Source organism: Fundulus heteroclitus, chromosome 9, assembly GCF_011125445.2.
Source record: "Fundulus heteroclitus isolate FHET01 chromosome 9, MU-UCD_Fhet_4.1, whole genome shotgun sequence".
In the NCBI taxonomy this organism is placed as follows: domain Eukaryota; kingdom Metazoa; phylum Chordata; class Actinopteri; order Cyprinodontiformes; family Fundulidae; genus Fundulus; species Fundulus heteroclitus.
In genome coordinates, this window is record NC_046369.1 from 12,494,661 (window position 1) to 12,511,155 (window position 16,495).

At 38.7% G+C, this 16,495-nt stretch overlaps 1 protein-coding gene across 2 annotated transcripts in view; it reads left to right on the plus strand.

Annotated features, from left to right (window-relative positions):
* The window catches only part of LOC105932879 (carboxyl-terminal PDZ ligand of neuronal nitric oxide synthase protein), a 218,386-nt gene that overhangs the window by 132,202 nt on the left and 69,689 nt on the right, over positions 1 to 16,495 (plus strand). Inside the window, exon 7 of one of the 2 annotated variants that reach the window (XM_036141025.1) lies at positions 5,291 to 5,511. In XM_036141025.1, coding sequence (XP_035996918.1) covers positions 5,291 to 5,511 — 221 coding nt within the window. The remainder of the gene's footprint in view (positions 1 to 5,290; positions 5,512 to 16,495) is intronic. The other variant, XM_021321329.2, reaches the window with a different exon arrangement.

The window sequence follows — 16,495 nt, forward strand, 5'->3', positions numbered from 1 at the left end:
GCTATTACCACAGTGTGAGCTGTTCTGAATCTCATCGTAGGGCGTGACTGATGATATTCCTCACTATGTTATACAATTACATAGTTTGGGGGCTTTTTAGGCTTCAATTGCCTCCAGAATTACAAGGAACGTGAAAAGTAAAGATGATGTTATTTATCTGTGTTTTATTTTTCATAACGATGCTTTAGAGCTTCAGTCTAAAGGCTTTATAACAATTTAAATATCAAGAGTTTAGACAGCAGTTCATTTGAATGCGCTTTCCTAAACACAATAACTTTTTTCATTGGATCACAGAGGTCTGTGGTCACTTACCCTGAAGACCGTGTTAACCGTTCTACCTGGTTTGCTAATGACTGCACACCTCCCTTTTTTATCCTAAATGATTTAGTCAAATGCCGCAAGAAGGTCCAGTCAGTGTTCTTGTCTGGTCTTGTTTTCCAAGACCAGACAAGAACACTTGAAATGTATTAGCCAGCAATCATGGCATACTAAAATTTCCATTGCAACATGGATATTGAATATACTAACATAGCATTTGTGAGTTCTTGTGCAACTTTAATCACATTATCTAGTTGCATTGTGTTTTATCAATCTGAACAGATTTGAAAGAAATCTAGACTAAATTGGAGGACATATTGCGGGGAAAGGTTTGGATCAGTTTGTCTTGTAAAGCTCAACGAGCTGAAGTTTGTTGTGCATTTGTGCTGTACAAGTAAACTAAAAATAAATTATGAATACTAAAGTAATTCCATTCAAAGCTGTGTAGTTTTATGACATATTTGGCTACTCTGCTGAGTATATGCAGAGTGGTTGGTAACCAGTAACTCAATTTTCCAGCATCTGATGCAGGACAGCCTTTCCAACCAAGTTCAGGTGGTCTTCTTCTGTTCGTTTAAATGTCTATCAATGATGAGTCGTCTTCTATTAGGGCAGAGATCCCTGAACCGTCTTAGTGCTGTTGCTATCCAGTCAGTCACTTAGTCAAAAGTGTTTACCAACTGGTTAAAGGGTCCTCACATTCTGTTTAACATATGATTGTATAATCCCTTGTAGCAAACAGCCTAGAGAAACATTTTTTTATTTTAATAGGTAGGCGATTGCTTGGATTTGCAAGGTTTTTGGTTCTTATGCAATGCTACTTGTCTCTTAGACAAGTTAAATTAACTTAAAAGCACCCAACTGGTCTGAATGTTTGCTCGTAGCCTTTTTCCTGATTATGTTGTTTTGAAATCTTAACTATTGAACAAATCTTACCTGTATCATGAGCCAAATGTGTCATTTATAACATTCTACTTTTTAGAAAACAGATTGTTATCTGGTCACAGAAACCCTCAGCTGAAATGTGAAAGTTGATTAGAGAGGAGGAGAGGGGATGGAAAACTGGGTTGAGCAGCAGGGAGTGGAGGAGAAAGCAGATTAAATTTCATTGTCCGAGGAACGTTTTCGCAGCAATCGAGAACAATGGTACAGAAACAATCAGTCAAAAACTAAACAATACAATCTTATTAAACTTTTTAAAGAAAAGCGCACAAAAAATGCTAAATGTTATCATTGGTATTAATAAACATTTACTACGTCAATATTCCTAAGTTTGTAATATTATTAACAAACAGATATTAACTAGGCACTGAAGCTAGTTAGGTTATAAGACTCAATTATGAGAAAGAAGAAATAAAATATCAAGGTCAAAAGCAAGAATATGCTATTTCACCCCATCTGTGTAATTCCAAGCTAAAAGTAATTTTCTAGTATTGGCTGTTTTCCTTTATTAATTCACACTCTTTTTGGGACTTTTTCCACAAATACAGTCTTAGTTTTTGACTTGTACTTGTGCTGCTGCATCCACTTCTTAACCGGTTGTATGAAAGAACAGGTTTGGTTTCCCCCAGCCAGAAACGCAGCTCTGTGCCATGTCATTAAATTGCTATGTCTTATAATAAATGTCTGACAGTTCATCTTTTGTATCCTTACGTTCTGTTGAGGATCAAGGTAAAGGAAAACTATTTCTAAATCTGTATCATACCTCAAGCCCCAGCTACACTACTCCAGATATTTAAAAAATCTCCATCTACGTAGTTTACCTTTCCTTTCAGGCATTAACATCTTCAGCTTTCAGTTCAATTTTGATTGGAAAAGACGCAGGAAAAGATCAGACAGACATGAGGAAAAAGACACAAGATTGGCTCCATTTTTGCTGAATTCATTTCAGTTCATTTCTGTCGTCTCACCTGAGAAAAAGGGGCCTAGTCATGTACTACGACTTTATAAATGTCAAGGCCAGTAGCTCACTCCAATTGCATACAAAGGTTTTCCAATGAAATTATTGTGTCCTGTTGCCGTATTATATATTTGTGTCTCGGTTTTGCGCTTCTTTTTTTTTTTTTTTTCCAGGCTCAAACCGACTAACTAAACACTACCAGGACGAATGCTTAGCGTATATTGTTTTATTTGAAGATGAATAGGCCTAGATGGGGTTTTTATGATGAAAATACATGGCTAGGTCCCTTTTTAAACAGCTTTTTAATACACACATCTGATTTATACACAGAAATATTTAGACAATCTGATCAAATAATGTGGACAGATTCAAAGTCAAATACATATATTTCAGTTTGACCAGTTATAGAGCAGTACAGTGAAGTTCAGTTTCTTGGGATCGGTTACAGCTTTAATAGTCAAACAAACCTAGCTAATTACTAATGTTGTATCAGTTCTTCTACCTGAACACATGTTGTGCCAGTGGACAGCTGTTTGCATCGAACATTTAACTTTGCAGCGATCCATCATAGTTTTTCATATCACTATTTATTTATTTTTTAGTTCTCTCTATCTAAAATAATGACATTTTGCTCATTGCTCATTTTAAAGATTCTCCTCGAGGCACAGCTCTCTGTGTCTGGGACCAGCAAGCGATTTTTGTGTCAGTCTTCATTCAATTGGATTAATTCATGATACCTATCAATCAAAGTCACCCCCCTGGCGGCAAAGACGGGCAGATATGAATGTCATTTAAACATCTAGATGCAAACAGAAAAGTTGGACAACAAGAATACAGGAGAGAATGGCACAGTCAACGAACATTAGGTCACCTATCTAATTAAAAAATAAAATTATTTTATGAGGCTTTCGCTGGAGAAAACTAGATGAATAAGAGGACATTAGACAGGATCGACCACACTTAAAAATCCAGCTGCATGGACGGATACATAAATGATAAAAATGTATCACTAGCGGCACTGGTCAAAACTAAACCTCATAACATCTATATATCTTTCTGTCTGTCTAGCTAGCTAGTTAGCTAGCTAGCTATCTAACAATCTGATTTTTATACGTAAACTTACCTCAAACTAGACGTGGATTTCATGCTTTTGTTGTTGCAACACAAAACATTTCTAACGGGAAATATGCTGCCCCTTTCCATATGTTTTAGATTTTTTGAAACGAATTGACAAAGGAACCCTATAGATATATTACAAAAAACTATATAAAACAATTTAATAGCGCTGTATAATAACAAAATCAAATACTGTATGCATTGCAATGTTTGTCGTAACATAAAACAAATCAGAATTATGACACTATTTTTGTGATTTCCTTATGCTTAAGGATAATTAATAATTCTGAATTTTGTAAATAGGAACACTTTAAACAAGGCATTACAATGGGCTCTGCATCTGTTAACAATTTTTAGGGAGTATTAAACTCATCCTTGTCAGTGTATTTCTAAGCAAAGTTCACTTGTTTTCAAGTATTCACTAAAATAAAATTGTTTTAGGGTTAGAGAGCCATTACCCTCCCTTTTAAATTACCAAAATGAGCAAGTCATCCAAATAAAACCTGCTTATTGCCTGTGTATTGACAGTAACAGTTCATAAAGTATCAGCACTCATGCATTAACAGTTAGCCAGTTAGCTTTATTTAAATAACTATTTCTCAAAATAATACTTCAGTAAGCTCTTCTCTCAGTGCCATGGATGTGTTAGCTGACTAGAGATGAAAGTGAGCTGGAAAATTCAGACAACGGCGGGCCGTCATGTCAGCAGATAACACAGAGACTGACAGGAGAGCACATCACTGATAGCAGGGTAGATGAAAAAAAAAGAGTAGGGGATGATGATGAGGTAATGGGGAAAGAGAAGAGTGTAGCTGGGAGCCGGTTATCAAGAATGAAAGGATTTTGTGGGAAGTCTGAAGCTCCTTGTCAAATTGTCGGAAATTAGGTTTAAGTAGAGGGGAGGACTGGAGTGGTGATTGGAAAAACAAAGTAGAGGATCAGTGGGAGAGGAGACAGGTGAGAATGGAAGAGGTTATTGCTGCTACAAGGATAGTGAAAAAGGAGGATGGGTGAGATAAATATAAACCCCATGACATTTTTGAAGACAAAGTTTTTTAAGTTTAACAAAGGTCATGTTGACCGTATTTTTTTGTTTGCATGGATTGTTTAAAAAAAGAAGAAAACAAAGTTGATCAGGAATTCTAGAAATAAAACAAGTGTGTTTTTTTCTCTTTTGCACCTTCTCATCCCTTCTAAGATGCTAAAAAGTAATTAGAGCTGCTTAGAGTTTAGCATTTACTCTCTTGTCGACGGGCAAACTAATGAATAATTTTAAGCATAAAAGTTTTAAAACAATGCACCTCGATAGTATTTTGGGAGAAAACGGCGACTGAAAGAACAAAATAGTGCAATAAATAGATAAAAGGTTTGAGAAAGCACTTTTTTGATGGTTTTGTAAGATGTTGCTTAAAAGCATAAATAATATATTAAGTGGTAACTAATGCTGCTAATTTTAATTTTGGGGACTTCAGACCACATTGAACTGAACAGACTCTCCGATCTACCGATTAAAAGATGACCATTTTGCCCCTTCGCTAAAGCTGCGTAAAGCCAAATAACTTGTACAATCAAGCCTCAGTCCTTGCAGCAGGTCCAGTAATTTAAAAAGGCTGTTTTTTTATGTTAGATCCAGCCTTCCTTTATAAAGTCTAGAACTACTAACTTTACCTTGGTATTTCACTGAAAATATTGCTTCTAAAGATTTCCATCAATGTTAAATGAACGCAGCAGTTTCTCATACACTCCAACAAACCTGGAAAACCTTTGATATAAGTTACAGTCTACGAACTTCATAAGTCTTCGATAACTTTGGTCAAAATACAAATGTTCATTCCAGTAAAAGTAGAGGTTGTATTTGTCTCAATGTGAATAATGTTTCTTACTGGCATGTATGTGTGTCTACCCCATGTGTGCGTGTGTGTGTGCACATGCTCATGCCTCCATGTGTGTTTGTAGGCGTGCGTGCTTATCCACCTGTATGTGTGTGTACTTTCCTCGGCCCAGCCCGGGAGCTAACGGGTGCGGAGCAGACGCCGGCGAGCGTCGCCGAGGAGACGGACATTGATGCCGAAGACGTGGTCCAGGTGCCAACGGCAGAGGACCTAAACCTCAACAGGGGAGTGACGGATCTTGACGCCACCGCCAAGACGCCAGACCAAAACCAATCGGAGAATAAGGTAAATCACACCTGCAAATGTTTCATTACATTGCAGAATATGTTCCTTGGGCCAGCGGAAACTGCCACAAATAATGCTGGTGAAATCACACACGTTAGGCAAAGCAAGGCAAATTTATCTGTATAGCACTTTTCAGTACAAAGACAATCCAAAGTGCTTTACCTGATTAGAATAAAAGCAAGTTGGAATAAAATAAAAACTAAAAACTGTTTCAGTAAAACAGTTCAACTAGAACAGTCAAAGGCAATCCTAAACAAATGTTTTTTTTTTTATCTTGATTTAAAAGAACTCGGGCTTTCCGCACTTTTACAGTTTTCTGGAAGTTTGTTCCAGATAAGTGGAGCATAGGAACTAAACGCTGCTTCTCCACTACTGTATTTGTACAATGGGAGTCATGCTTAGATGAAGTTAAAAGTTGGAAAATTTAGACTTCTGATTATGGTTAGTAGTTTTAAGTCTGTTACTGTGGCGCAGGCTGTTTGTTTTATCTTCAAGACAAAGTAGTAAATTTAATCGGGTTAAATCTTAACTAGAGTGTAGATTCATTGATTTGGAGTCATGCTCCTTGTCCCCCAGCGGGTATATTTGTTTAGTAGTTTAGGAGGACAGACAACACATATGCAACAATCACAACAACAGTAACTGCTCTGCAACCTCTTTCTGTTCACTAATGTTGGTGTTTTTTAGTATTTTTTGTAATTAAGCTTTTTTTGCCTTCTTTTAGTTTACACGCATCACTGCCTTTAAAGCAGTGATGCTAACACAGCTGCCCATGCATCTGGAGATAAAATCAGTCCAGAGTATTGTACTAAACTCTGGCAGAACGTCATTGTTCAAAAATGTCAGATCAGGCTGACTCTAAAGTGTACCAGCTCATAGAAAATCTTCACCCACTCTTTCATATCATTCATTACATTTTTTTGCAAGACTGGCTTGAAACCAGCAAAATCATTTTCTGAAATCTGCTTTCACTTTGGCTTTCGTGGGGCTGAAAATGTGATAGGAAGACATTGTTACTTAAGAGAGGACGGCTGTGAGAAAAGGAATGGTGCTTAGTGGAGTGAGTTATAGAAAGTGAACTGATGGGACAGAGACCAGAAAATGGCAGAAAGATTTTGTTGGTTTCCTTTTTGTTCACCTAATGTTGGGCTTTTTACGGCAGTGTTCACATTTTATTTTTATTTTTTATCAAAGCCCCAACCAGAACCAGATTACACATTTCTAGGCAAATGCCTGAAAGCCAGGTTCATGCCAGGAGACTATCCACTTTAAATTAACGTGAATAGTTCTGCAATGAAATGTGCTTAAAAATCAAGCTAGAATTGCAGCAAAGTTGATGACGGCTACAAAACGTATGGGCTTGAGGAACAACTTTATGGCATGTTTAGCCAAATATTAGTGGGGCGGGGGTGTTTTCATACCTGTTAGGACCTATATATTGTTCCTGGCTGTGGGTGAGTTACAAATAATCCACAATTAGTTTAAGATACTCTGTACACAGTTCTTGTTTTGAAAAATCATCGCAGTTGTGTATAATGGCCCTCTCTGCCTTGGGAAAAGAAACATTCAATGGAATCATTAAAAAAAAAATTATATGTCATTCATGCCTATCATTAGTATGTTTAAACTTGTAAACACAAATGTACATTATATTGCCTAAAGTATTGGCTCTCCCTGGAAATCGCTCAATTCAGGGGTTCAAATCCCATGTGTGTAAAAGCGAGCTTCTAGGCATGCAGACAGCTTTTCTATGTTTTACGAATGGGATGGCTCTCAAGGGCTCTGAATTTCAGTGTGATACCTTGATAGGGTGCCACTCATGCAATAAATCCTGATGTGAAATGTCTGTGCTACAACGTATTCTAATGTTGACTGTTTGTGATATTATGAGAAAGCAATTGGGAATGGGAACAATTGGGAATGACCTGTTAACCTATTGGGAATAAGCCTCTTCACCACAAGGTGTTAGGCCATGCAGTTGAATCAAGCAGGGTCAACAGATGTTTAAGTGCATATAGTGTGTAGGAGTTGCCATCGTTTAGCCAAGGTAAAGCTACAGAGCTTAGTTTTTATAAAACCTTCACATTTGTTGAACCAAAGTGTCCAGGGAGCTTCATGGAACATGTCAAAGCCTTAGATTAGTGCAATGCAAAGCTTAGGGTGGTGTAAAGCGTGCCATGGCTGTACTCTAGAACAGTGAAGACATGTTTTCTAGAGAGATTTATCATGTCTAATTATCTGCCAATTCAGTGGCCACATCTTGGTTTAGCAGTTATTGGGAGAACAGTCTTTACATGACTGCATTTAGTCAACTTTGGTGCAGAGCGAATGTAGTTCAGGAGTCAGGCTCAGCCCCTTGGTTGCATTGAGGGTAACTGGTATACCGCCTTCAGCGTACTGAGAAATCTTTGGAAATGTCATGTTCCCAACTTTGTGAGAACACTTGTAGGGATGGCCACTTCCTGTTGCACTATGAATGCACATGAGAACATGTTCCATAAACACATGGGTGAATCATTTTGGTGTTGCTTGACTGGCTTGGACATTACCGTGACTTCACTAGGACATGTTTGGGATAAATCAGAATATAGACTGCCAGCCAACCCTCCTTCTTCAACATCAGTGTCTTACTTAACAAATGTAATTTTAGAAGAAATAGTCAACATGTACAATAATGCCTTCTTAGAAGAGTTGAAGCTATAAAGCTTGAAAGGGTGGGCTGATATCGCAGTAAAGCCTAGGAATTAAGAATTGGATGTACCCCAAGTTAATTTATTGTTGAAAAGAAATACTAGAGAATACTAACAGCAATATTGTGCATTTCTAAAGGGTCCAATTAAAAACTGTTTTTATTCCCAATTTGAGAAATCCTTAGTGAATTTCAAAGTAGACACATACAGTATATTACTTCCCAACAGCACGCCCACCAATTTTAAGTATTTTGGATGAACAGCTGCTAATTTAAGTGGAAAGGAACTTCATACACAGATTCCTGCATTGATTGGTGATAAGACGTTACTTGGCTGTAATAAACCACAGTTTAATCCAGTTGAAACCAGGTTTGTGTTTGTGTGTGTGTGGCACGTCTGCAGAAATAGCTCTAACTTTTCAGCGGCCGTCTGCAGTGTGTTGGCATCTGAGCCAAGAAAAGTAATCCAGTGCATGTGTTTGTTTAGCCTCATAGTGTAAGAGATTTGAGACCGCTCCGGCAGACTGTCTACTCTCAGGCCTTTGGGAACTCCTCACAAGCATCTATTTAAAACTAGGGAAATGTGTTCCGCACGGTCGGGAGGTTTATGAGCACAACTGTGCAGCTCAGCTGGCAGAGCAGCATAGTAACCTTTGTTTACTTGCTTTGTTTACTACTGTAGTTTAGCAGGAGGGATTTTTGCTCTTGATTGAAGCGGTAGTGGGAGGACATCAATGTGAGATGAATATATTATGCTACTCTATGCCTTGAGAATTTCTTCCAACATTTCAGTGTTTAGATAACTTCTTTAAGTTAAAGGTTTAATTTAAAAAATTATTGTATTTTCAAAAGGAAACTTATACCTATTGTCTGTACACTCTAAAGGAAGTCACTTTCCTTGATTGTGCACACAGTCATGGTCAATAGAACATATTCTGATACATTTTAAAAATGCAACAGGGTTTGTGTCTTTTGCAAAAACATTTACCTTCAAAAGATGCATAAAAATGTGTTTCCCTAATTGCTCATGGTTGGATTTTCTTAATTTTCATCTTTCTTATAGAAAAACCTGTAATTTGAGTAGATCTAGAAAGAGTTTAGTATGATAGTGATTGGTATTTTGTCCTGTTGAATGTAGAAAGCTGGGAGCTATAGTTAATTTGGTTACTTTTATGAAACGTTTTGTTTTTTTTCTTTAGCTTGATTTTGAAAATGATACTCAAAATGATTAAACAAGCAAATAGTAAGGGGCATTAAACATTTCACCAGACCCAAATGAGCTTGGTCAGACAGGGATTCAGAGTCACAGTTTGTGGGATTCGAACTAAGAAATTTGCGGCTCCTCCGGGATGCAAGCTCCCTGCTCTAAACTTGTTCTCCACTCCTCAAACAAATTAATAATGAAAGAATGGCGTACATTTGTATTCAGCCTCCTTTTACTTTAGTGTCAGTATAAATTCAGCTGTTTTGAGAAGGCCTCTGAGGTTTATTAGAGAACATTAGTGAGTGAGCAGCATCATGAAGACCAAGAAACACAGTAGATAAATCAGGGTGAATGTTGTGGAGGGGTTTAAAATGGGGTTAGGTTAGAAAATAATGCCTCATGTTCAACCAGTGAACATGCCACCGTGTCATGTTCGTCCACCTAAACTGACAGCCTAGGCAAGGAAAACATCAATCTGGATGCAATTTACGTAACATTTAGATTATAAGATTATTTTGTCAGAACTTTCCTTTACCAAGGCCATTTTTATTGGAGGGTTTCCATGTTGGTGTCTAAAACAGTGCTAGACAGTAAGCAGGTAACTTCTCCCGTTGCAGAAACTGAGAGTTGCAGAGAAGTTCCCTTTTGTGCAAAAGTAAATAAATCTATGACTTCCGGCATCAAAAGTATAATGAGTAATTTTGAGAGAAACTACACAATCTAACTTGTATAAAGTCGCTAAAAAGAACAGATGGTTGACCGGTCTGCACAGTGGCGCAGTGGGTAGCGCTGGTGCCTTGCAGCAAGAAGGTCCTGGGTTCGAGTACACCCCTGGGTCTTTCTGCATGGAGTTTGCATGTTCTCCCTGTGCATGCGTGGGTTCTCTCCGGGTACTCCGGCTTCCTCCCACAGTCCAAAAAACATGACTGTCAGGTTAATTGGCTTCCCTAAATTGTCCTTAGGTGTGAGTGTGTGTGAATGGTTGTTTGTCCTGTTTGTCTCTCTGTGTTGCCCTGCGACAGACTGGCGACCTGTCCAGGGTGTACCCCGCCTCTCGCCCAGTGAACGCTGGAGATAGGCACCAGCAACCCCGCGACCCCATGAGGGATAAGCGGTTTGGAAAATGGATGGATGGAAATGGATGGTTCAACCAGAGAACATGCCACCGTGTCATGTTCGTCCACCTAAACTGACAGCCTAGGCAAGGAAAACATCAATCTGGATGCAATTTACGTAACATTTAGATTATAAGATTATTTTGTCAGAACTTTCCTTTACCAAGGCCATTTTTATTGGAGGGTTTCCATGTTGGTGTCTAAAACAGTGCTAGACAGTGAGCAGGTTACTTCTCCCGCTGCAGAAACTGAGAGTTGCAGAGAAGTTCCCTTTTGTACAAAAGTAAATAAATCTATGACTTCCGGCATCAAAAGTATAATGAGTAATTTTGAGAGAAACTACACAATCTAACAGAGGGTTGACCGGTCCAATTTGGGGTTCAAACCCCAGTGTTTTTTACTTGCGTTTCACAGCGTTTACATTGCGGAAGTGAATTATGATCCCTTTGAGATCAAAGAGGGATTGGAAAATGAACATTCATTTAATTTAACAAAAGCCAGAGACAGGTTTCTCACATGCAACAACTCCCTTAGTATATGTTAATAATCCAAGAAGGTTGTTGTTGCTTTTAATGTGTGCTATAAAACAGAAAGCTTTACTTTAACTGAAGAATCTACTTCCTCCTTTGACATAGATAAATAAATATGTTACAGTTAATATAGTTACCAGAAAATGTGAGCAGTAGGTGATTTTGATCAGGGTTGTCTGAAAATAACCAATCAATTCAATTTAATGGTGCCAGAAAATTTCCTTGGATCCTGGAAAAGGAACGGGTGGAGGCTGCAAACTAATTAAGAGAGCTAAACAGAACCCCAAGCTAGATAAAACAGCCAGAGATAAAACTGAATGCTTTAAACCAAAATGTTAGAATTACCGAGGCAAAGTTCACGCCTAAATACAGTTGAGAATTGGTGGCAAGATATGAAAATTGGTGGTTGGAGAACTTTGCAAATTGACTTAATGCCAATTAGTAAAAACTGTCAGCCTCTAGATGTGCAGAGCTGGTGGAGATTCACCCCAGATTTGCTGCTACGGTTGCAGTGAAAGGTGTTTCTGCAAAGTATTGATTCATGGGAGCTGTTGAGTTTTAAAAACTGGGTAGACTTTTTAGTCCACTTCAAGCTATGTGCTAATTGGTATTATTCAACCCCAAAACCTCCGTAGAATGTTTTTGTGTGTAACAGAAGAAAATGCCAGGGGTATGAATGCTTGTATGTACCACTATATATTCTCTTTTTTTAACTGGAAGGTCCTCCAAGGCTTTTGCATCCCAACTGAGTCACAAAACTGAGTTCTTCAGCTGTTATACAGTCTTTGAATATCAATAATCCTACAGTCATACATTCTGCAGATTATAGCTCCTTATTAAAAGCAACGTGCCGTGAAATCTCTGAAATGAGCCCTGGGCACTGACCTCAGCCTTCAGGTCACTGCTAGAGTCATGTCTGTATGTGATGCTTTGTCTTGCCTCTGTACACATATGTAGGCTTTCAGTTATTATTTTTTTCTTCAATACATTGTCACTTTGACAGATTAAATAGAAATAAGCCAGGGCAAGTAGAGGAATATATCTGTGAATAAGATGTATGTGTGCTTTCACGTCTGCTGTGCCTTTGCATTAGCAGCCATTTGTATGCATTTTCAGCTGCGAGGGGAGGGATTCGATCCACCGCAGGGGCTCTGTGGAAGCTCATGAAAGGGAAAGCAGCCTGCGAGTGTTAAAGTTCATTCTCTTCCTGTCAACTCCCATTAGACTGACAAATCCCTCAGTGGCCTGTGTTCAAACAGTCCCAGGGGACTTGGAGAGCGCACATCAATCCTACCTTTCACTTTGCGTCTGTAGATTGAGTCAAGGTGTTTTATTTTTTTCAATGGGCTCACCTTCAGGATGCAGGACAGTATTACTACAAGACAAATTGGAATGCCAAAAGCCAAAGCTTAGCAATAAGTGCATTTTACACATCGCAACAGCCCCTACTTTTTTTTTTTTTTTCTGGCATGAGACACCTGCTTATTGATTGCTTTAATAACAAGTGAGCTGGCAAAAGAAAAGCAGCACATGACACAAAATTCTGACCTGATGTAAATGCACACACACACACACACTGAATTACAAGAAATGGCATAATATTGTAAGGCTAAATCCCATATCACTTTGCCTAATCCCTCCACCTTGCAGCTAATAACCCAGGGATAAGGGGGGAGTCAGTTATTTTCTGGATTAAGTAGAGCACAACTTGGTTGAGCTGTCTGGCCCAAGACGCAGATATTTTTTAGGAACGGACTCTGAATCTTTTGGAGGATTTCACCTGATCTAGAAATATTACTTTTAGGGATTTGTTTTGTTTTTATTAGTTTTTGTTAGGTTTTTTTTTTCTTTAATTTTGGTGTGGGGGGGGTGGTCTTCTTACAAATTCAAGTCTTTTATGAATAGGCATTTGCTTTTGCAGATTCCCAATTCAATAAATGTTAGCAATCAATGCCAATCGCATTCTGCAAAACTCAGTGACTTTGAAGTGCCTGTCAGTGACTGTCAACTAGCCCTACATTTTATCACTATTACATAGTCAACATTGGATCCCTCACCAGTGACATTCTGGTGTTTGTATCCATTATGTTGAAAGCAAGAAGTATTTCTTTTAAACATGAGTTTCAACAGTACAGCCTTATGCTTCTAAAGGTAAAGAATGACTTGATGTATGTAGCTGGCCTTCTATTAGGTTGCATTTTACACCTGACAAAGTTTTTCATTTGCTGAAGTGGTAAGCCAGCACTGGAATGTTTACTGCCTGTTTCTATATGACTCATTGATAAATTAGATTGCATGTTATTTCAGTGCAATTCTATTTAAGTGCGTGCAAGCAAAACTTACAAAACAATATGTTTTTCTGCTCCTTGAACTTCATGGTTTACCTTAAACATTCAAAAAGGCAAGGCAAGTTTATTTATGTAGCACTTTTCAGTAACAAGATGACTCAGAGGTCTGCGTCATTCTGAGAGCCATGTACCGAGAAAGTAGGAGGTGACATAAAAATAGGGAACGACAGCAGAAAATGCTGTCTTTCTTTTGCTGTACATGTCACTGAAAAGGCTAAAAGGCACTCAGATTTTCAGAAAAACTCAATCCTCACTCCAGAAACCAAATTTTTTCCACAGTTTAAGACAAAGTCTTGGACGATGTTTGATTAAAAGAAATTGGTCACAAATTGTTTATGTGCCAATGGTGAAGGGTAGCACGCACAACCCATGTACGGAGGCCTAGTTCTCAACATGGCCGTCCCAGGTTTGACTCCAGCCTATGGACCTTTGCTGCATGTCTTCCCCCTCTCTCTCAGCCCCCTTCTGTCAGCCTACTTTTAATAATAATTTATGTGCCACTGTTACAAAAAAATAAGTACAAAAATTAGAAAAAAACGAAATTGTTTCTGCACAGTGCACCAACATCTAAAATAGCTTTAAAAATCCCCAAGAGTAATTAGATTGGTAGTTTCCGGTTTTGTGGGTGGGAGGGGGATTGGGGGGGAGGGGTGCATATCTGAAGGCCTTTTTTGTCCAGCTATGTACAAATTGAAATTTAAAGGTTAGGAACTGCTAAGAATACATATTGCAACTATACTGCTTACAGTATAGTAAAGTTAACTACTGCTGCTGAATTCTCCAGATTTTGTTAGAATTGGTATAAGTGCTAACGATAAACTTGTCCACATGCAATAGATTTAAATAAAAGCACTTATATAATGAAACTAAAGACAAATGTTATGTCTCTAAATAAAATTACTGACAATTGATATCCAATTGGTTTTTAAAGCAAGTCAAGAATGAAGAAGCTGTTTTCAAGTCTGTTAGTTTTTGATTTAATTGTTCCTGAATTGTTTCCCTGATGGAAGTTGGACCTGCAATGCCCAGGTAGGTGGGATCTGTGGCAGTATGTCTGCCCCTTTTCTGGACTGTTTCTGGAAGTATACTGTTTTTAAGGGGACCTTTGCCATGGTTTCTTGGAAATGCCAAGTGGGCCAAGTGGTCACTCAGGATCTCAGGATATCTTTAGGGAATAGCAATGGGCATCGGGTAAAAGCAATCGTTATCCTTCAATGTAATTGAGAAAACAGAAGGCAAGCGTGCTTGCATTTCAAGTGAGGCGATACAGGAAAAGCTCTAGCAAGGTTTTGCCTCTGGCCCACTTTAAGCTGCTGTCAGGCAGGTGTAAGCTCTCTGATCTATGAGTGCGGCGCTACAGGCAGCCAGCCCTCCACTCACAGCACTCTTTCCCCGTCTTTTCCTCCCATCCCATCATTAGTGTGCCTTGATGGATTTAGACCTAACATTGGCAAGATTAACGAACAGGCTTTCCCCTGCAAAGGCTCGTAAACCTCTCTGTCGGCGTTTGTTTTGACTGGTTGTAATACTTGTTGGGAAGTCAGAGGTGTTAGGTGATGGTACAAATTAATGTAACCACTTTAAATTATTGCAATCATCTGGGTCCTAATATAATTAATTGTATATTGCAGAGCAAATTATACAACACGTTCGTTCTTCCACATTAAAACGGCAACTTGGCTGGCTTGGGCATAAGATTTATGTGAGTGAAGCAATTATCGTTAGTAAAACCATTTTAGATAACTAACAACAAAAAATGGGGAGTCAGAATCGGATTGGGTGAGTCTGTGCCGGCATCGATAGAGGGAAAGGCCTAGTTTACAAAACAATGTTTTCTGGTGAAAACGGAACAGTTTGGTTATGTTTGTGCTGTTCATCTACATGACGCGGCCAAATGTTTTTTTTTCTTGTAATGGTTTAAAAACTGGTTCCAGCATTCGCAAACATTTAACTTACCTGTCCAGAAGGAGAGTCGCAACGCCTGCAGGGCTTCTTAGCCCCTTTGCATCCTTAAGTCAGTACCAACGCTCAAAAGCATGACCGATGTTCACCCTCGTAATTGCTTCTTTTTTGGTCTGCTTTGATCTGAGGAATGTAATGGCGAGAAGAAACCATCCCTCAGAGCTATCGCATAGCTACTACGATCTGGCAACGCCTGAGCTCTGTCTGACACGACTTCAACCATCTATTCCTATTAGTGCAGAATCCTTTTGTCTCAAAATTGACAGCGTAATCAGAAATAAATATGTTGGACCTGTCTAAATTTCTAAAACAATTATTTATACCATATATTTATCCATCCATCCATTTTCTAACACGTATATCCCTTGTGGGGTCGCGAGGGGTGCTGGTACCTATCTCCAGCTGTCAATGGGCGAGAGGTGGTGTGCACCCTGGACAGGTCGGCAGCCTATCGCAGGGCACGATATATTTATATATCAGTAAAATACATATTTTTATTATGCACCACTCTAGACGATCTGTGGATGTATTATTTTTGAAAAATTTGTCGTTTTCATGAAAAAGTTCTATCTATGACATTTGATCCACCACGGCTGAGCAAGGACATAATTCAAAGTTACCTTAACCAACAGTTGACTGTTCATTGTCTGTTCTATATCAAAACTTTATTCTCTGGCATCTTGAAGGTTCATTAGTTGCGGTGACCTTTAGGGAGTACACATGCGCATTAATCTCAAGTCACAAACAATGACCATGAGACACGCACTTTGTTGAATGGACTATGAGTGATCTGTTCACTGTACTGTCCCTTCAGAGCTCAGTCTAAGCACCTCCTTCGGCTGAGCTGTTTCAGACTTTTTCACAGATTAGTGGACATCTGTAGTGCCTACCGTTATTAGCTTCAGTAGAGTAAAGCTAGGTTTATACTCAACGTATTGAATAGGGTGTAAGGGTGCGTGCCAAAAGTGATGCAATCATGCTGTACCTGCCCCATTTATTCATTCGAAACGGGGGAATTCAAAGGAGCCCTCACTAAGCAAGTTCATGTGTAGTGACACAGCATTTAACAAAGTTGTGTTGCTTGAAACCTCTAAGTTCTTCCTGATTATTATGTGACATATTATTGGCATCCTTTA